The 20553-nt window shown below is 40.8% G+C and overlaps 1 protein-coding gene across 1 annotated transcript in view; it reads left to right on the top strand.

The window, feature by feature from the left end:
- The window catches only part of psme4b (proteasome activator subunit 4b), a 32761-nt gene that overhangs the window by 8352 nt on the left and 3856 nt on the right, over nt 1–20553 (top strand). Inside the window, exons 11-44 of the mRNA XM_028567817.1 lie at nt 603–689; nt 779–965; nt 1345–1434; nt 2094–2158; nt 2384–2534; nt 4458–4556; nt 5062–5131; nt 6093–6160; nt 6863–7066; nt 8814–8971; nt 9287–9382; nt 9469–9524; nt 9655–9711; nt 9814–9869; nt 9957–10055; nt 10150–10212; nt 10340–10435; nt 10661–10792; nt 11593–11802; nt 11892–12028; nt 12218–12271; nt 12549–12678; nt 13250–13331; nt 13719–13872; nt 14306–14372; nt 14461–14586; nt 14868–15020; nt 15201–15305; nt 16918–17009; nt 17276–17407; nt 17618–17820; nt 18752–18837; nt 19043–19171; nt 20496–20553. The exon at nt 20496–20553 is cut by the window's right edge and continues 98 nt beyond it. Of these exons, the coding sequence (XP_028423618.1) occupies nt 603–689; nt 779–965; nt 1345–1434; nt 2094–2158; nt 2384–2534; nt 4458–4556; nt 5062–5131; nt 6093–6160; nt 6863–7066; nt 8814–8971; nt 9287–9382; nt 9469–9524; nt 9655–9711; nt 9814–9869; nt 9957–10055; nt 10150–10212; nt 10340–10435; nt 10661–10792; nt 11593–11802; nt 11892–12028; nt 12218–12271; nt 12549–12678; nt 13250–13331; nt 13719–13872; nt 14306–14372; nt 14461–14586; nt 14868–15020; nt 15201–15305; nt 16918–17009; nt 17276–17407; nt 17618–17820; nt 18752–18837; nt 19043–19171; nt 20496–20553 (3752 nt within the window). The remainder of the gene's footprint in view (nt 1–602; nt 690–778; nt 966–1344; nt 1435–2093; nt 2159–2383; nt 2535–4457; nt 4557–5061; nt 5132–6092; nt 6161–6862; nt 7067–8813; nt 8972–9286; nt 9383–9468; nt 9525–9654; nt 9712–9813; nt 9870–9956; nt 10056–10149; nt 10213–10339; nt 10436–10660; nt 10793–11592; nt 11803–11891; nt 12029–12217; nt 12272–12548; nt 12679–13249; nt 13332–13718; nt 13873–14305; nt 14373–14460; nt 14587–14867; nt 15021–15200; nt 15306–16917; nt 17010–17275; nt 17408–17617; nt 17821–18751; nt 18838–19042; nt 19172–20495) is intronic.

The raw sequence follows: 20553 nt of genomic DNA, 5'->3' as shown, positions 1-20553 counted from the left end.
TCTTTTGGGCCAAACTTTTGCTTCCCAAATAGATTTTGACTGCATATATTTCTTTTTTTATACCTCCCAGTTATTGGTTTTATCTCAACAATAATGTCCTTTTTCCACCAAATATAGCAGCTACCAAAATATTCCTGTTAATGTGGTGATCAGCTGGGCTACATTTGGTTGAAAACTGAACGTTTTAGAGACATCTTGCTTATATATAGCCATTATTTCAACAGCATTTCAATGACTGAAATGATATTTTAGTGTGTGGTTAGGAGGCGTTTTATATTAAAATATAGACTTTGAAATGTAGATGATACAACAGTTGTATGTAACCTCGATGTCTAAAAAAACTTTACAGCCAAATGAAGCCCAGTGTTTAGCAGTTGTGACCTACAAATCACCAAATCATTGTTCACTGGGTTGTTGCCGTGTAAACATGCCATTTGAATCAGTGCCAGTCAGTCCAAATCCTGCTGTGTCTCAGTAGCGAGTGCCGCCACTGGCCTCAGCAACCAACAAGCCTAATCTGGACAAAGACAGGTCATCTGTGATTATCTACCTGCGCCGCTGTACTTTATGTTGTTCATCTGCCCCCTTGTGGTGATGTGCAGTAAAACCGGCAGTACAGATGCCGCCTTCGCTCTTCAGAACCTGGCTCTCCTCACACCAGAACTTGCCATACCACCTGTACTTGAGAAGTAAGTGTTTGTGTGAGATATTTGCCATTAACCATGTCGATGTACTGTCAAAAACAAATATTTACCTCCTCGTATCTTGGGTATAACAGAACGTATGCAGCGATGGAGACCCTGACGGAGCCCCACACCCTCACTGCCACTCTCAGCTGCATGATAGGCATGGCTCGCAGCCTGGTTTCCCCAAACAACCATTACCCAGAGGGCCGTGGGCACGTGCTCCCACTGCTCATGGGCTCTCTGCCTGGGGTGGACCCTAACGACTTCAGCAAGTGCATGGTGAGTAATGGATGTGTTGATTAGTAATGAAGAAGAATTGTTAGACAAGTAGACAATACAGCTTATGCTGATTAAACTCCCCTCTCTTGTATTCTGGTCTATCCTATTAATTATTCCTGAAAGTGGAATGAATATCTCAGTTTGAAAAACTCGCAATTACCGAGGCTCAGTCCTCAGTTTCTGCTTGGATTGTAAAATGGATTGCTTTTTCTTCTTTGTGTGCTCATTGTCTCTAGACTACATTAATCCATCACACCAGAATGAATTGATACATTTGAAAAAAGTTATTCCGCCGACATCTGGTAGGTTATTTAACTTGGGCCTTGATCACGTCAGATGATGTAAATTGATCTATTTCCCGTTATTTGGCTCCATCCAGATAACGTTCCAGTTCATCGCTACCTTCACCACTCTGGTGCCTTTAGTGGATTGCTCGTCTGCTCCTTCTCAACACAGCAATCTCACAGAGGTACAAACGCAACTTACATTAACAATTTAGTCACAAAAAGAGGTTAAATAAACATAATATCTACAACATGTTGAGCAAAAGTCTTGTAGCATTTGGCATCAATCATTTAAAAGACCTTTTCCTTTTCTCTTTAAGGAATAGTTTGACATTTTGGGAGAGTTAAAAGATTGACACCACTGTGATGAATATGCAGCTGCTTAGCTTAGCTTAGCACAAAGACTGAAAACGGGAGGGAAAAAGCTAGCCAGGCTGTGTCCAAAGTTAACAATATCCACCAACACCACCTCTATAAACTTACAAATTAACATGTTTTAACTTACTGAAGTCTATAAATGACAAGTTGTGGTTTTACAGGGGGAGCAGTCACTTCCTGGAGTCTTGTCGTCACTGTGGTTGCCAGGCTAGCTGTTTCCCCCTGCTTTACGGTGTTATTCTTAGCTAAGCTAACCGTCTCCTGGCTCCTGCTTCATATTTAGCGTACTTGAGTGGTATCAATATTCTCATCTAACTCTTGGGAAGAGTGCAAATTAGTGTATTTCCCTAAAAAAAACACACCAAACACTAAACAAAATGTCTTAACCATTTGAATAAAAACAGCTTGCATACAGCGTCATATTATACGAATGCACTAACCAATCGTTTCTATTTCTCCCTGTCAGATTGAGAAAAATCTGTGTTTTGCTTCAGCTGAGTTTGAAGACTTCATTCTCCAGTTTCTGGACAGGTAGAGACAAATTAACAAGTCAAACTGTCACTTAGTAAAGCCTCGTTGTCAACGTCTTGAGTATAAATGTATCTCTTTCTGATTGAAATGCGCTGTTCTGCACCGCTGGCTCTGCTGGCCGCGTATACCAGCCTTTTTGGTTTAACAAAAAAATAAAATGCTGTTGACATTTTCACCGCTGACAAGTGTTTAAGTGTTTGCTTGTCTCTGTGTGTGTATCTGCAGGTGTTTTGCTCTGATAGACAGCAGCACCCTGGAACAGACAAGAGACGAGATGGAGACGGATACTCAGACTCAACTGGAGAGCCTGGTGGAGCTGGGCCTGTCCTCCACTGTTAGCACCATACTAACACAATGCTCGACCGAAATTTACAAGGTTGTACACACACACACACACACACACACACACACACACACACACACACACACACACACACGCAAAATACTCTCTTTTTAATTAATTAATTCACTAATCACAAACGCTGTACTCTGGCGCCAGTTAAACGTTTCTAATACAGATTGCTAACCTTAAAGGTCCCAAAAACTAATTTTGTAGAGCTTATCACTATAAGAAACACATAAATACAACAATTTCTGCCAAAGTTAAAATAGTTTTGGTTATTTTACTGAGATTTGTGTATTTGTGTTTTTGTCTGTGCCTTTCTCACCCATTTGAGGTGAGCGGGCCTCAGTTAGAAAAAGATGATGTCATCACATTTTGATTGGGATGACATCCCAATCAAATTATTTTTTTATGTTGCCAATCAAGTCGGATCAAACCACACCCACACAGTCCTGATGAAGTAGCGTAGCTTTCAAGTTTTAAAGTGTTACATTTCTAATAAATAAAATATTTTCCAAACTTTAACTTTGATAGTAGCTTTTTTGTTGGTCATGAATAATCAATGTAAATAGACTAGAAAAATAATTAAGTTTTTAGACCACGTTTCAGGAGCTTTACATATCCACTCATAATACAAATGTAAACAAAATGGTTACCATTACATTATACTACATTCATTTGTCTGATGCATTAGTCAACACAACTCACATAAAGTCCATCCAACCTCGAGAGAAAACACAAGATTGAAACCTGAGCTTAATTGACAAATCTTTTTACACACTGGTTAAAACTAGAAAACAAATAGAGCTAAGCTATTAAGGATTTATGATGCAGTTATCTTGATACACTATTGTTTTATGTACTGTATGTAGAGAATTAAACACATTACAGTTTTTTTGGATTGCTAAACGACAGTGGGCACAACTGGAGCTACATGTGCAAAACTCTAAGTGCAGTCTGCACAGCAGCAGTTCACGTGGACCAAACTCTAGTTTGTTTTTCATTGCTTGAACGAAGTTTTCAAAACTCTACAGACTTAATTCCATGGCTTTAACCACAACCTGCACAACACTGTGGATTTACAGCACTTAGTTAAAATGCTAACACACTGCTGTCAAAACTCTTTTTTGGAAATAAAGAAACACCAAATAAGAATGAAACAGCTATACATTGTATCGTTGGAGAGAAACAGTGAACAGGTAAAAGAGCAAAGATACCAATATGTCCAGGTAAGATGTCTGACATTACATACACAGTTGTGAAAACATGAAAAACACTACCTTTACTATAGTAAAACTGCACGCTTACTGTTTTTCACAAAGTAATGGAGGTGTAAGCAATGGAAACACTACAGTCATTTGTATTTAGAGATGATGCAGACACAGGACATCCAATGTTCTTTGTTATTACGTTCCTTTAGCTTTTAACTTTTTTTTTCCGGTCATTACATAAACTAATACAGGCAAAATGAAACTATATATCTATTGGAGCAAACTGCTGATTTTCATTCCTTTTTGTTTCCTAAAAAAATGTATACGTTATAAAATAAAAATGTTCATTTGAAAGGATTTCACTCTTTTCTTTAAAGAAACTATTGATTAGTGTGAAGTCACTTAAATTATTCAAACTGTAAAGATGAAAAGTGTTTTAATTTCTGTATTGGTGTTTGACGCTAGTGTTTTTACTCTCAGTGTGTTCTGAGTGACGGTGTGTGTTAGCTCGGTGAGGATTGTTCTGAGTGTTTGGCTGCGCTGAGCCTGTTTTGAAACGTGTGTGAAGAGTTGTGTTGCTTGGAATGAATTTTGCAGGAGATGTGAACTGTTTAGCTCAGGTGACTGTTGGTAATGCAGACTGTAGTTAGAGTTTTGCACATGTGGCTTCAGTTTAGCAATCGAAAAAAACTGTAAGTAGGTCATATGCATCATCTGATCTTCCCAAACTTTGCGTTTGTGTTAGATGGCGTTGCAGAAGGTTTTTAACTTTGCCACCTCCAACATCTTTGAGACGTGTGTGTCAGGCAGGATGGTGGCTGACATGTGCAGAGCTGCTGCGAAGGTATGTGATAATCAGCTTTTTATCTATGTTTCTTTGGCTCACATACAGTATTTAACAGTACTGTAGTGTCAAATGTTGTTGATGTGTTGAAGGTTTTGATATAGTTGCAGGAAAAGGTCACGAATGATGCAAAATATATTTTTTTATGTGGCCAGGATAGCTCAGTTGGTAGAGCGGGCGCACATATTCAGAGGTTTATACCTCGACACAGAAGGTCCAGGGTTCGAGTCCAACCTGGGACAATTTCCTGCGTGTCTCCCCCCCCTCCCTCTCTCTCTCTCTCTCTCCCCCTTTCATAGCTTTCCCATCCATTAAAAAAAGGCAGAAATGCCCCAAATAACCTCCACGTACGTTATACTGTAGTTACAGGGTTATTTACTTCATTTTCAGTGGTTATGTTATTGTATTTTGGTTAATTTTGGGAGAAATCAGTTGTTACCGGTGTCATTTTCTGCATGCTTGTTCTTCTGCTTGGACATCTAAATGTGTGCGTGTCTGTTTGCAGTGTCATCCTGCTGAGTCTCTCCGTCTGTTCGTCCCTCACTGCTGCAGCATCATTTTCCACATTACTGACAGTCAGTACCACACTGTGTGTGTTTGTGTGTGTGTGTGTGTGTGTGTGTGTGTGTGTGTGTGTGTGTGTGTGTGTGTGTGTGTAGAACAGTCTAGTGTGTGTGTGTACATGTGTGTATGTGTGTGTAGAGAAGTGTGTTTAGCATGTACAAAGCCTCTCGAATCTAATGAGTTCATTCACACATTTGTTCACTGCTAAACATAACCTGCAGATTGTACAGTCAAGAGGTTATTAACACATATTCAGATCTCAGAACAATTAAGAGATCTTATTAGGCACAGTGGGAAGTCTTTAGAGCATTCAACAACAACAAAATCAAGTGTTTGTTGATCGGTGATAATTATTTGTTAATTAAACATTTTTCTGCCCAGACAAAGTAGCTTTTTTAAAGAAGTGGGTTTAAATTTAAGAACAGTCAAATTTGAGTTAACAATTATATGTTGACTTCGCCATCAAGAAATATCATTTATGTAGCCAAATATTCTGTGTTCTTTTTAATGTTATAAAATATATAAAACATGTTGTGGAATTATCAAAGATAGATTACCAACACTATGAGCACAGTGTCAATGCTAACATGTGTTTTATAATGTTTATTATGTTCACCATCTTAGTTTAGCGTGTTAGCATGCTAACATTTTCACAAAACACAAAGTTGAGCAGAAAATTACTGTAATGTCTGTACAGATTTCATTGCAATCCATGTAATAGTTGTATTTCAGTTTGGACCAAAGTGGTTACTGACTGACAGACTGACATTGCTGCAGCTGCAGCTAGCCTGACTAAAACCTGATATGAACCCAAAATTCAGCAAAAGGAGTTTGTCAGAGGAGCAATACACTACATTAGTCATCTTAATTGTGTGTGTGTGTGTGTGTGTGTGTGTGTGTGTGTGTGTGTGTGTGTGTGTGTGTGTGTGTGTGTGCGTGCGTGCGTGCGTGCGTGCGTGTGTGCGTGTGTAGATGAGGAGCTGCAGAGTGAAGACGAGCTGGATAAGGAGCTGTTGTGGAATCTGCAGCTGCTCTCCGAGGTGAGACGAGGATCTATCATGTCCCAAGGGCTTCAACACTCTAAAAAATATATAAATCCTGCTAATTTATTTTATCTAGTGTGTGTGTGTGTGTGTGTGTGTGTGTGTGTGTGTGTGTGTGTGTGTGTGTGTGTGTGTGTGTGTGTGTGTGTGTGTGTGTGTGTGTGTCTTAAAATGTTATTTAATTTAAAAATGATTGAAATGTTTGCCAGAGAGGTCGGCATATAAACTTGAATCCATTACAGATCAGCGTTGTTTTTTGTTGTTGTAACGGATCAGTTTGTTTCAAGAATATTTTATAAGTGTCCTCTCCTCGCTGTTACTGAAATGATTTGTCTATTTTAAAAATCTAAACTTCAGAATAAAATATAACACTTGAGTGCAACAGAGAGACGTTTTCACTTGTTTTAAAAATATAAGAACATGATTGTGACATTGTATGAGAAGAAATTATGAATAATGACATTTTTTGCAGTGTGCACCCTGCACGGTCATAAATATCAAGGAGCTTTGTCGTTAACCAGAACGTATTGATACCCTTTCTGTTTTGTTTTATTACTCCTGGGAGCTTAATGCGAGTGGAAACGAGCCAGATGCTGGGATTTACTAGAGAACCTCAATATTTAAGACACAACTCTCCACTGACATATCTGAGTTTTTGTGTGTGCATGTACTCCTGTGTGTATGTGTGTGTTTTTTTAGGTAACCCGTGTGGATGGTGAACAGCTGTTAAAATACCAGGGGGACCTGGAGCGGATCCTGTGTGTGTGTGTGCGTCTGCGCTGCAAACGGGCATACACACTCGCCTGCAGTCTGCTGGAGCACACACTGCGGTCGCTGTCCCTCATCTATCCCACAGAGTACCGCAGCACCTCTGGAGGCTTTGATACTGACCTCCCTATACGGGTAAACACACACACACACACACACACACACACAAACACAAACACACACACAAACATCTACAATACTATAAGGCAAGAAGGAAGACAAAACAATGACCACTATTATTTAATCTTACCAAAATTAAATCCAGTCCCTCGACTCTTAACTGCGTAGTTTGACTTATTTGCTATCCTCCCCGAGTGCAAATTGGCTCTTATCGCAGCTATTACAGTATTTAGTCTGGGACAAGAAACAATGAGTGTTTTTTGGGAAACACAAAATGCCACAAATACAACCTTTAAAACTGCTCTTGCTCTAGTTTAATTAGATAGGATGTTACAGGTTCGGTAATTGCATTGCAATTTCCATCTCCAGGAAGAGAATTAGAAAGCATTTATCAAATTGAAATTAAATGGCTACACCACTGGACCATACACTAATGCAAATACTGCTAAGGTTCTTTTGGTATGATAACTAAACTTATGTAAATAAATAATGTAAATACATTTCTGTTGCTAAAGTGTACAGAGAAGAAAAAATAGATAAGGGAAAAGTAAGAAAATGGTGATAACAACAAAATGTGCTTACTCTTTGCACAGACTGTGAACATAAACTGTAAACATGCCTTCATTCATCTCTGACAGTGGTTCCCAACCTGGGGGTCAGGACCCCAAAAGGGCCACAAGATAAATCTGAGAGGGTCACAAGGTGAAAATCTTGTCTCTTGTGCAAAATCATGTTTATTTTTTTTCTGACTTCTCTCTATTTTTTTCTTTTTAACTTGTAAAATACTGAATACTTACTTATGGTGTTTCAATACAAGCAGACTGAGAAGTAAACACATTCATCACAGAGACATGTTGATTTAAGAATTGTTATTTCTGTACGTTGACGTATTTTTCTTTTGCTATTTTTCTTGAATGTAGCAAGGTACCTAGCTAGCTATGTAGAAAAAAATTACGCCTTTATTCTTAATTCCACCTACTAATTTCTGATTGGTTGACAAGATCAAGATGAATGCTAAAACATAGTGTTAATGTAACACAAATAGAGAAAACTCACAAAGTCTGCAGAGTGACGTAGTAATGTCCGTTACACCGTTTGCTAACATTAGCCACCATAAGTTATTGGTTATACCAGACCAAGTGAGAGTATTTCAATGAGAAACGGTGCATTTTCTTGCTTTTAAATTGAACTTCATAAAATGAATGTGCTTTATTATTCTTTGTAAAAGTTGCATATTCACGCTTTAAGACTGCTAAATGCAAGTTCAAAGATGATTTCTATCATGTCTATCTTGCCCTGCAGTATTTCTGAGAAAAGCTTTTTCAATAATATTTTGTCATGTGTTTGTACATGAGTGCAGGAGAAATGCATTTCTGATATGATGTCAAGGTGGGGGTAATTACAGCTAGCTTTCAAGTAGTGACCTCCTTTTATCTGCAGTTCACGGTCACTGATTGTGAATGTTGTTTTTGTTGTGGATTTTTCCATTTTGAGGTTTTTGCCATTTGGATTTATCTGCTGCTTGTCTGTCAAGAAAAACATATTCCGCAACAAACTGATTTACTTTCAGGTAAATCAGTTTGTTGTGGAATATGTTTTTCTTCATTCCATTGTTTAGTGTCCTTACCCTGAAACATGTGTTTCAAATAGCGGTAGATGACACAGATCTATGGTTTAAAGGCAGTTGTTCCAGTGGAAACTCTCTTTTCTACAACTTTCTGAGACAACCTCTCTCTCTCTCTCTCTCTCTCGCTGTCTCCAGGACTGGGGCCGAGCTGGAGATGTGGCAGACTTGGGTGTGTGTTGGCACGTGCCTGATCAGGAGGAAGAGAACTTTGTTTTCCAGCTGTTGTCCCGTCTCCTGCACCCTGAGCTGCAGCGAATTAAGAGCCATGTCTCTGGAGATCAGCCAATGAGCAGGTGTGCTGTCGTTTTTCTTAGTTTTCCATTTTTAGATGTAATCAGTCACACGCACAAACAAAACAAAGAATAATTTAGTCTTTCATTACTGATAAATGAGACTCATCGGCATCCAAAAAAAGGAAACCTAAAGATTAACATCTGTTTTTAATATCTGTCTTAACGCTCTTGCTGAAGAGCACAGAGAGTTGCAAAAGTTGAAAGTTTAGCTGCTCAAAAGTCTTGAAACACCATTATAGACTTGCCAAGTGAAATTACAAAAAACACACACAAATACTGCTAAGAATGGACTGTACCGTGTGGTCTGATTCACAGGGAGGAGCTGTTGCAGAGTCTTGCTATTGTGCAGCACTGCCTTCTTGGAGCTGGGAGCCTGCTGCCCCCTCTGGATGGACCACACGTATCTGACCTGTGAGTCCTGCAGCTCCGCACACACATACAAAAGCCCACATTTTCCTGCAGGCTTGTCACGTTTTGCTCCTTACATTACTCCTCAGCGTGCCCTCCATGGTAAATCTGGGGGAGATCAAGCTGCATATAGGCGTCGACTACGGTAAGAAACCACAAGCAAGCAGCCACACAGCACTCATGCGCAAGTAGTCGCTCTCTGAACAGTTTCAGTTGGTGATAAGGCTGCTCATCCTGCATTCTGTGTCCATACCTGTGTGTCTCCTCCCCTCCAGATGATTCACGGGAGAACTACAGAGAGTCCATCTGCCAAACCATGAGACTGCTGCTACGTGAGTGAAGACCTTAACGGCACTACACTCCATCTCTAAGCCCCTCACTTTGTTTGGAGTGTGAATGTGATGCACAATTAATGTATATCCACTTTTATCCAGATCACATCTTGGAGCACTCTGAGGATGACACAAAGTCACTCTTTGTCATCATTAAGGTGATTTTTCTTGTATTCATGTATGAAATGTTATTATTCTTTCCATCGGTAATGGCCTCACAGCGCCCTCTTTCTGTCTGACTACAGATCATCAGTGACCTCATGTTTTTCCGAGGCACTCACAAGAAGGACTTTGACTCACGTTGGAAAAGCTTCACTCTTGTCAAGAAGTCCATGGAAAACAGGGTGAGTTGGAAACGTGCAACAAGGCTGCTGATTGTTGTCAGTTTCAATAAGCCGCTTGCAGGGTGATTTAAGTATGTTGCCTTTCCTTCTGCAGCTTCATGGGAAAAAGCAGCATATTAGAGCACTGCTCATCGACCGGGTTCTACTCCAGCATGAGGTTAGTTAACAACACACGCACTTTGTGAGGGGTCACAGATGTAACCACATGCATATGGAATAAAATGTTGGGAGTTTTTTTTTTTTTTCTTTTATAATATTTGAATATTGTATTACTGTGTGAATAGATGAGGAAGCTGGTGGTTGATGGCAGTGTATATAAAGTGGTTCATCAGGAGCTGCTCTGTGATCTGCTGCTGCTTTCTACCAGCACTTACAGCCAGGTAAATCTGACACGAAAAATTAACAAGAAAAATTCAATCAGAACATCTGGTGGTTCCCATTTTCCTCATGGTATTAACATAAATATCTCTGGTGAAAAAGTAATTAATTGAGGATTTATGCATGTACATCTGTGTGTGTGTGTGTGTGTGTGTGTGTGTGTGTGCGTGCGTGCGTGCGTGCGTGCGTGCGTGCGTGCGTGCGTGCGTACGTGCGTGCCCCTGCAGGTACGTAGCAGGGCTCAGCATGTGCTGACAGCCGCACTGGGAACCTTCAGCTTCTCCTACAGAGACCTGATTCCCCGAACCCTGCAACTGCTCTCACCACAACACACCACTGGCACACAACAGCAGTTTAAGGTACCACACATATACATACACACACACACGCACACATACAGCACATGGTGACAGACACAGTTGTCGATCTTGCTCATAATGGTTACTGTCCGGGGTGCTGAAATGGTAAGGTAGTCCACAACTGTGTTTGATGGCTACTGTACATTGGACTCCCTGCACTGGTTACCTTTAACCTGCATTGTTCCCCCTTTCACTCCTTACACTTCTAAACATAGACCAGTTAGACTGGAGACAGAGGGTGATAGCATAGGGCACATTTACTGTCAGGGCACCTAAACTCTGGAAAAGGTCTTTGTTCTTTTATGTGTTCTTGTGAATATGTTCATCAACTTATCTGTACTTTGTTTTTAAAATGTGTAATATAAATAAAGGTTCCTCTCATTGATATAAAACATGATAACATGCTAACTCCATAACATATTAATGCAAAAATGCTAACGCTAAAGCTTACAGATCCTAGGCAAAAACTTAGTATGGAAGGAGCAGCATTGTTACAGTATTTCGGGGCTGTTCTTATTAGCATTTTGTAATTAGATGAACTTGATTTAACAAATGGACATCAAGAACAATGAAGTTCATGTCCGGTTTCTAGGTTTCTATTATTAACATCATGCTGACGTAAATAATAGAAACCAACAGGATGTGTCAAAAAGCCACATTTCTCTGACCCAGACTGTGAGGGATCCAGCATCTAATTCAGCCACAGCACTTGACTGTCAATTTGCCTGTGCTGTATAGATGATTATACCGCCATATACATTATAATCTGTCATGGGTCTTTACCCTTTGTGTGTTTTTAGGGTGCTCTGTACTGTCTGCTGGGTCTGCACACTAGTCTTGGTCTGGCCGGTGCGAGGGACTGGGACTGTGTCGGGGAGGTGTGGCCCGCTCTGGTCCGCTGTGGCCTGTCGCACTCCATGACCCTGGAGAAGCAGTCCATTTGTGGACTGCTCGACGAGATCACTGACAGGATCCATCGCCAGCATGACACCATAGGGATCTATTTTACTGTGAGCAACATGTTCATTAACAGCCAATTCACTACCCTAATCTGATCCCTTTTTTTTAATTGCTGCCCTTTGTTCTCTTCCACTTCTAGGTGTCTGAGACATGTGTGGAGACAGCCACTCGTATCGCACAGTCTAAAAATCCCACGCCTTTTTTGGAAGCGCCGTCAATAGAGGAGCTGAAAGAGGGGCTTCAACGTCAGCGAATCAGAAACGTGGTTGCTGCGAGGTAGGAAAACTGGAGTTGGTACCAATTGCACTTTCCTTCAGTTTTAATAGCCTTTTAGATTTTTTTCTCAAGGTTACAGAAGAGCTAGAGCATGATTTTAGCAATAAATTCTTATTTTTACTATTCATGTAATTTGTAGAAGTAGGAGAAGCACTACTGACTAATGCTTCTTCTTTTTCTTTTATACAGGAAATATGAGAAGCTGGTCAATGATCTCTTGGACTGCCTTGAAGACAGTAACCTGTAGGATTTCTCTCCACCTGTATATGTGTTATATGTACTATATATGCACTTGCTCTATTAATGTTTAGGAAACAAATGTCAGAATACACTATGTGAGTTATGTTATACGTTCTGTATTTAAAAGAGCTTCAAGTAACAACAATCATTTGCAGTATATGTACTCAAACTTATATAGTTTTTCTAGCAGAGACTAACCACAACATTTTAGTGAAACATTGCTTTTTTTTTTCATATTTCCAACAAGACTTATTTGCATGCGTGTCATCTTGTGTTTTAGGCCCTGGAAGTTTGAGCACATGGCAGCAGACTTGTTGTCTCTCCAGCTGAGAGAAGATCATCCACTGCCCCCCGACGCTGTCCTCTACTTCACACAGAGCCTCATACATGACTCCATCAGCATACGCAAGGTGTGTGTGTACCGTACTTCTATCTTAGTTGATGCTTAGTTGGTGTTGGTTTAATTAAAACAGTTAATTGTAAAGTATCTGATTGTAAGGACGGCAATGTGGAGGCTTTTTTGTGGTTTATCGACATCACCAAAGAAGAAATCTTTAAATGATGTTCAAACATTGAGATTATGTGATGATTCTGACATTGAGTTAATGTCTATATGTCTTAAACACAGATGCTGTGTCCTTATTTCATACCACATGATACGTAAATATACCAACATTTATAGTATTCTCTTTTTGCAGTTTGCAAATCAACATAGTTTACAGTTTTAAACTTTTAAACAGGTGTGCCCTTTAATGTCAGTCAAACAATTCAATCAGGAGAGCCATCATTTAAGAGTGAAATACGTGTAGCGATATATTAAAAAAATAAGCAGCAGTGACTTAGAATAACTGTAAAACTGAGACTGACCAGTGCCTTTTCAACTCACTATCACTAGCAGGACACAGACAGCACTTTTCCAACCAGGAGCTGCCCTGTTTGTGCGTGGTTCTACTTCACCACTCTATAATCTTTCTCTCTTAGGTGGCAATCTCAGCAGTGGCCGGCATCCTGAAACAGCTAAAACGACCAAGAAAGAAAGTCGCTGTGAAGCCATCCGATATAAGTGAGTATAAGCACACAAACACACAATAGCTATTCATATACAGAATACAACTCTGACATAGTTCTTGTAGGAAAATCCAGCACTTTAAGTTATCAAGGCCTTCTCTCAATCCAGCAATTTCAGCATAAGCAGTCCTTATTTAAATTAAATAATACATCATGATGTATAGACTAATTGTGAGGCCATTTCCCATTGAGTAAACAAGAAGAACATTATATAAATCTACATTTGCTTTCTAGTAAAAGATAAATTGCCTTTTTTTCTATTTAGAAATAGAAGAGTACAAGAGTTGGCAGTCACCACAAACACACATTCTCCTACAAATGAGACTCAAGACAAGCTTATATGTGTGTTTATGACTTTTCTTGTGTTTGCATGTATGTTTAGGTGGTATCGAAGATCCAGAGGGTGTGTGTGTGGGGGATCGTGAAGGGAATCGCTGGCTGCAGTACGACAGCAACAACCTGCCTCTCAGTGAGGAACAGTGGGATTCTCAGCCGTATGTGGAGAAAACACACTGGGGCTACTACTCATGGCCGAGGTAATGAGAATGAGTGTTTAGGTGGTGGATTAAGAACCTGGAAGGCTGATTAACTGCTTGGTTGGATGGAGCTAAATAGCTGATTGACTTATCTGCCTGGTTGATTTGATGCTTGGCTTTGTGGCTAACTTTATGCCTGACTAACTGCTAAATGACTGATCTGGGCGACTGGATAACTAGCAGGAGTGTTGAACTGACTTCCTGTCACAGCCTGGCCTAGATAAGGCTTACTGAACGACTTACTGTCTGGCCTAGATAGAAGAATTGATGTATAGATGGAGGGCATGCTGGCTTGCTGACTAACTGACTTTATAATCATTCATTTATCCTTGCTGCTTATTTGAAGACAGTAGATGTGTCTATCCATATTTTTGTCAGTTTGTTGTTATCTATAAATCACAGCAGCATCTTCTTTGTCTCCCGCTCCTTTCAGAGAAATGATGATCCATGCAGCTTCTGAAAAGCCAAAAGATGACCTGACGTACGAGGAGATGAGTGAGGTGCTCATACCGTACCACACACAAAATCTCCCACTGATGCCTCAGTATTACTATTATTACATTTGGTGTTTGTTTGTGTGCCACTCAGAGTGAGAAGATCATCTTTGAATATTTCTCGGACCCAGAGTTTATTGACCAGCTTATAGAGTTTCTCTCTCTGGAGGATCGGAAAGGAAAAGACAGCTTCAATCCCCGACGCTTCTGTCTCTTTAAGGTGCAATTTAAACTCTCAGCCTCAATCGATCTGGCAAACCTTTTACAAAGAAGTGACACAGCATACCACCGCTGGCCAAGGCTGAACTGAACTCAGCAGAGCCAGAATTTGTGTCATCATCTGCTGTGATTCATTGTTCTCCCGCAGACAGCTGACAGTTTACTTGCGTCAAACGAATAACTGTAATCTGTCCTTCTTTGATTAAAAAAAAGAAAAAAGAAAAAAAAAAGGTCTTTGTTTCTCCACATATAACAACCCTCATGCTCACGTTTGATTGACAGGGGCTGTTTTGTAACTATGGAGACGTGTTCCTGACCTTACTATGGCCTCACCTAGAGCAGCTTTCCAGCGACCCCCATGAGAGCTCCCAGCGCTGTGTGTGTGAGATTACTGCAGGACTAATCAGAGGCAGCAAACTCTGGAGTTTCAGCAAGGTACCGGAGACACACACACACACACACACACACACACACACACACACACACACACACACACACACACACACAGCATCAAATACACACACTGCACTACTTTTTGATAAGAAAAGTCAATATTAATAAAAAACTTTCATTTTGTGTGTGTGTGTGTGTGTGTGTGTGTGTGTGTGCGCTCAGGTGGACAGGTTGTGGCAGCTTTTATGCCCTTTGATCAGGACAGCATTAACCAACATCACAGTGGAAAGCTACACAGACTGGGGCACCTGCATCGCTACTGCCTGTGTGAGTAGCTCACATGCATACAAATGCACCGTAGAGCCCATACTGTAGTTTAGGGCTTGGTAAAGAGAATTGGGGATTTTTATGTATATTTTCCAGATAAAATATATTTTTTCAATCAATAAAACAGTCGGGTGAAAATTGGATTTTTAAAACACAGTTTGCAGCACAAACACACCTGCTTTAGCCTTTTTAGTTGTTTGGTTATTTTTATGTTGCTAGCATTGCTCTATGGATGGCAATGCCAGTCTGTCCACCACTTTGGTCCGGGCTGACATATCTCATCAACTACTGAACTGATTGAAATGAAATGTTGTACCGATATTCATGTTTCCCCCTGACCTTTCCTCTATCTCTCTCTCCCTGAGAGATAGCCTGGGTAAACCCTGACGAACTTCCGGCAAATTTGAGATTTGCTCTGCAAGTCAGTCTGGGGAAGAGCCCATTCAAACCCATTTCCAATGTCCTCAAAATTGAGGCACCAATCACAACCGCTGAGAAGGGCTTTACACCAATCACAACCATTGATGCGGGCTTTACGCAACAAGGATAGCGCGGTGACGGCGAGCAGCTTTTTGTTTACATTCAACATGACGGCTACCGAAGCCGTGCTTCACGTGCTCGGCCATGACCAGTTACCGGCAGGTCAGTCAGACATATGCCGATTTTATACCGGTCAATGCTATAATTAACTGACAACATAAGTTATACGAGTTACAGTTCTCAAGGACGCACGCACACAACTTCTCCGCCATATGTGGCGCGTACCCGCTTGCGGTGTGAAGCGCGTGTCCGCGCTATTCTTGCACATGTAGGGAACCTCGTGAATTAATCTGCAACATGTCAGCTGTTTGGGGATTCTTCAACGTGTGTGCAGAAGATAACAAGTTTGCAATATGCAACACCTGCGAGGAGAAAGTAGGGCGTGGAGGGACGACAGCAAAAACCAAAATCAAATCTTTTTTAGTTGGATATTGGATGTGAAAAGCGTCACCCGGATCGTTGGTCTGATTGGTTGAAGGACTATCCAATGCGGCCAGAGGCATTTGAGCGGCGTCTGTTGGTGACGCCCCTTTGGAAATGAACTGTCAAAGAACCTTCCCCAGACCCACTCTCAGTTACAACTGAGAAGGGTCTGGTGTCAACCAGGCTACCTGAGAGACAGAGGTGTTTATAGTTTTGAGTGAAATTTCATTGACAACTAACGGATGGACTGCCACGTAATGTGTACAGACATTCATGTTCCCTTCAAGATAAAGTTTAATAACTTTCACTTTTTATCTAGTGCCATCATCAGGACATTTTAAATTCTCCAGGTTTTTGTTTGCAAAACTAATTTCATTCTTATCTCGTCTACCATAACTAGAAAATGCTAGCTTGCTTACAAGCTAAACTAAGATGGTAACGATGGTAAACATTACACCTGCTAAACCTCAGCATGTTAGTGTATGCAATACAAAGACCACCTACAATTTTGCACCAGAGACTACATTCTCTATTACCATTGGAAGTAAAGGAAAGGAATATGTGCATACAGTACCTCAGTAGATCTGTTGCCTACCTAAAATAATAGTTCCAAAAATAAGCCTATTTTGTGTTGCCTGCCATCTAACAGGAGGGCCGGGACCCCAGGAAACTCCACTGGCTGTTTGAGCTGCTGATGGAGAGCCCGCTGAGCGGAGAGGGCGGCTCATTCAGGGATGCCAGGTGTGTGTGTGTGTGTGTGTGTGTGTGTGTGTGTGTGTGTGTGTGTGTGTGTGTGTGTGTGTGTGTGTGTGTGTGTGCGCGCATGAATAGCTATACACACATAGTATATATTTATGTCATCTACAGTATTTCTGAAGTTTCTGATTTCAGGCTGCAGTAGTAACCTGAGCTGACGTATGCTGAGCTGACGTGCCGCAATAACACAACAACCCTCCATCCCTCCATCCCTCCACCCCTCCACCCCCCTCTCTCTTTGTCTCTGTCAGTTTGCTGTATGTGCTTCAGGGAGGTCTGGCCCAGCAGCAGTGGAGAGTTTCTGAACTGCTGCACAGGCTGCTGGCTTACCTGGAGCCCAAACTCACCCAGGTGTATAAGAATGTCAGGGAGCGCATTGGAAGGTACCAAATTAACTTGTTGTTATCTCTTCTGGGTTACATAATCGTCGTTTAATAGGTTAATCTAATTAGATTGTGTGCACTGTTTAGGCTGTTAAATTCTAAGCCTCTTTATTTTGTCTCCATGTTTCTCTTTAACTGCTTCCATTCTGTATTTGTGACTCTTTTCTTTCTTCTCCTCCCTTACCCTCCTCTATCCTCCTCTCTCTCCAGTGTCCTGACCTATATCTTCATGATAGACGTGGCCCTGCCCCACACCGGGCCAACCTCCTCCCCCCACGTGGCCGAGTTTGTCACTCGGGTCCTAGAGCAGCTCAAGCCCCTCACGTCGGAGCCGGAGATCCACAACCACGTCCACGAGGAGAATACCCAGGAGACAGACGAGTGCACCCAGGCTGTCAAACTGCTGAAGACGGGTCAGAATATGGATGCAAGCATGTAAACTGTGTGGTGGATGGACATGGTGTAGACAGTGACTGTGGGAAAATATATATATACTAGGACAGCTTGTTCTCTTGATGAAATAGACTGACACACTGAAGCTAGATGAAACAACCTAAGAGCTGTGATCCCTTATTGATTTCACCTTTTAAATCTACTTTAAAAGGTAGTGAAGTGTAAGGGGAATTCATGCCTTTCAAAAAAAAAAATTTATGGAAAGGAATCTAACTCAGTATTTTGTGGGTGTCTCTAATATTAACATTTTGTATGGGCCACATAGTTAGTAACTTGTACTAAATTGTATTATTGATTTTGTTTTCATCTCAGTTCCAGTCTCCAAAAGCTGTTGAATAAATTAGGTCCACTTTGGTTTTTAGCAATCTTTCTTTTTTTATTATATCCCAGTAAAGTGTCAGTTCCCCCAGATAATAAAAACATATTTTTATAAAGCAGTAGGTGTGTTTGTAAAAGATAATTCAAAATAAAACGTTATAGTTTTGGAGCAGATATTTCAATTTAGGTCAAAGTTTCTTATTTTATGTTTCTTAGCACCTGCTTCAGTTTTTAATGGTGGTATACTGGTTTACCAATGACTGCATTAAGATCTAATTTCTTGTCTTGCATTTTTGCTCTTTCAGTTTCTGTTACTACCCTGATCTCCATTATACAGATAAATATCAGGTTATAAAATTATCCAAATCATTAGATACTAAATCATGATAGATTGTGTTTTATTACCAGAACAATACAGTAAGGTCACAGCCCCAAGTCTGTTGTTTTATTATTTGGCAGCAAACCAAAATCTGTGTGTGTGTGTGTGTGTGTGTGTGTGTGTGTGTGTGTGTGTGTGTGTGTGTGTGTGTGTGTGTGTGTATCTGTGTGTGTGTACGGATGTGCCATATGCAGTGCTGAAATGGTTGATGGCAAGTGCAGGGCGAACCTTTACCACTCCTGTTCAGCAGCAACTTCAGCTCCTGCCTCTACTCTTCAAAGTAAGAATACATACACACACACACACACACACACACACACACGCACGCACGCACGCACACAGGTCCCTGCGCAGCATTATTACCCACTCAATCTTACTTGCCCATTAAACTCAATTTCTCTCTTCATTTACTCAAAATGGTGCGTAGCTCTGTGTCTTCCTATCTCTCTCCATCTCTCTCTCTCTCTGTTTCTCTCTCCCTGCAGATTGCCCCGGTGGAGATTGATGAGAGCTATGATGAGATGAAGCAGGATGCACGCATGTGTCTCTCTCTCATGTCCCAGGGCCTGCTGTATCCTGAGCACATCCCTCTAGTTCTGGCAGCGCTGGAAGAGGTAATATGCAAACACTCAAACACACACACACACACACATACGCACACACACACACACACACACACACACACACACACACACACACACACACACACACACACACACACACACTGCCACACCTGCCTGCTGTTAGTATTTAGAGCCTATGCTGCCCAAGGTGTTGTTAGACTAAAAACAACCTGTGCTATTTTAATTTGCTTACTTTGTGATTTAGTTACAGCATTTCTGCTGTGAGTTTGTAGGTGAGTGGCACCCCTGTTGAGCAATTCTCGATACTCTAAGAACCATTGCGTCTGCAGTTTCATATTTATTAGTAACGTTAAAAGGATGAGAAAGCATTGCAAAAAAAATTTTGTGTCACCTTGACACCCAAACCTATTTTTATATTATCTTGTGGAAACATGATCTCATGCACACATGATCTCGCAATTATTTAGAGTAGGTTGATATTTTGGAAAATACTTGCTTTCTCACAGAGAGTAAGAGTTAGATGAGAGAATTAATACCACTCGCATATCTGTATGCTAAATGTAGAGCTAGAAGGTGGCTATCTTAGCTTAGCATAAAGACTGCAAGCAGAGGCAAGCAGCTAGCCGGGTTCTGAGGATAAAAAAATATTTTTTGTCTTATTTTTGCTTTATAAATAAATATCTGCAACACTAATGTCCCCTCATCACCCTCAATTGTACTTTGTGTTTAGTGATAACAATGTTTTCATGCTAACAAGCTACACCAAGATGGTGAACAAGGTAAACATTATACCTGTTTACCATGACAGTTTCACTGTAAGTATGTTACATTAGCATTTAGCTCAAAGCACCACTGTTCCTATACAGCCTCACACAGCTGCTAGCGTGACTGTAGACTCTTGGCTAGCTGTTTCCAGTTTTATATTTGATGGTAACGTTAGACGGGATGAGAAAGCATGTTGGCATAGTCATTGTTAGCATGTTAGCATTTTGACGTTAGCATTTAGCTGAAAGCACTGTGTCATTAAGTAAAGCCTCACATAACCCCCAGCATGGCTGTAGACTTTTAGTATTATGCTAGAACTGAAATATTTTTTTATTTGTATGACAGGTGACAATAAAACTTGATGAATTCATAGAGAGGCGTATGATCTGATGCAAAATTATTATCTTGTTCAAGATAATAAGATAATAACACAAGATAATAACTTGTGCACACGTCGTGTGAATCATGTGTCGGCAACGTAATATTTAGTTTGCACAGGTCACATAAAACTTAAAGGACTTGTGGCTATACAAACCCCAACCCGTCTCTCTCTTCATCTTACTCCCTTTCCTTCCCCTTTTCTCTCTAGATGACAGGCAGCAGATCGTGGCATGCACGCTTCTCAGTACTGACCTACCTCCAGATCA

The sequence above is a fragment of the Perca flavescens genome, chromosome 21 (assembly GCF_004354835.1).
Source record: "Perca flavescens isolate YP-PL-M2 chromosome 21, PFLA_1.0, whole genome shotgun sequence".
Taxonomy (NCBI): Eukaryota; Metazoa; Chordata; class Actinopteri; order Perciformes; family Percidae; genus Perca; species Perca flavescens.
This window is presented reverse-complemented; position numbering and strand designations above follow the sequence as displayed.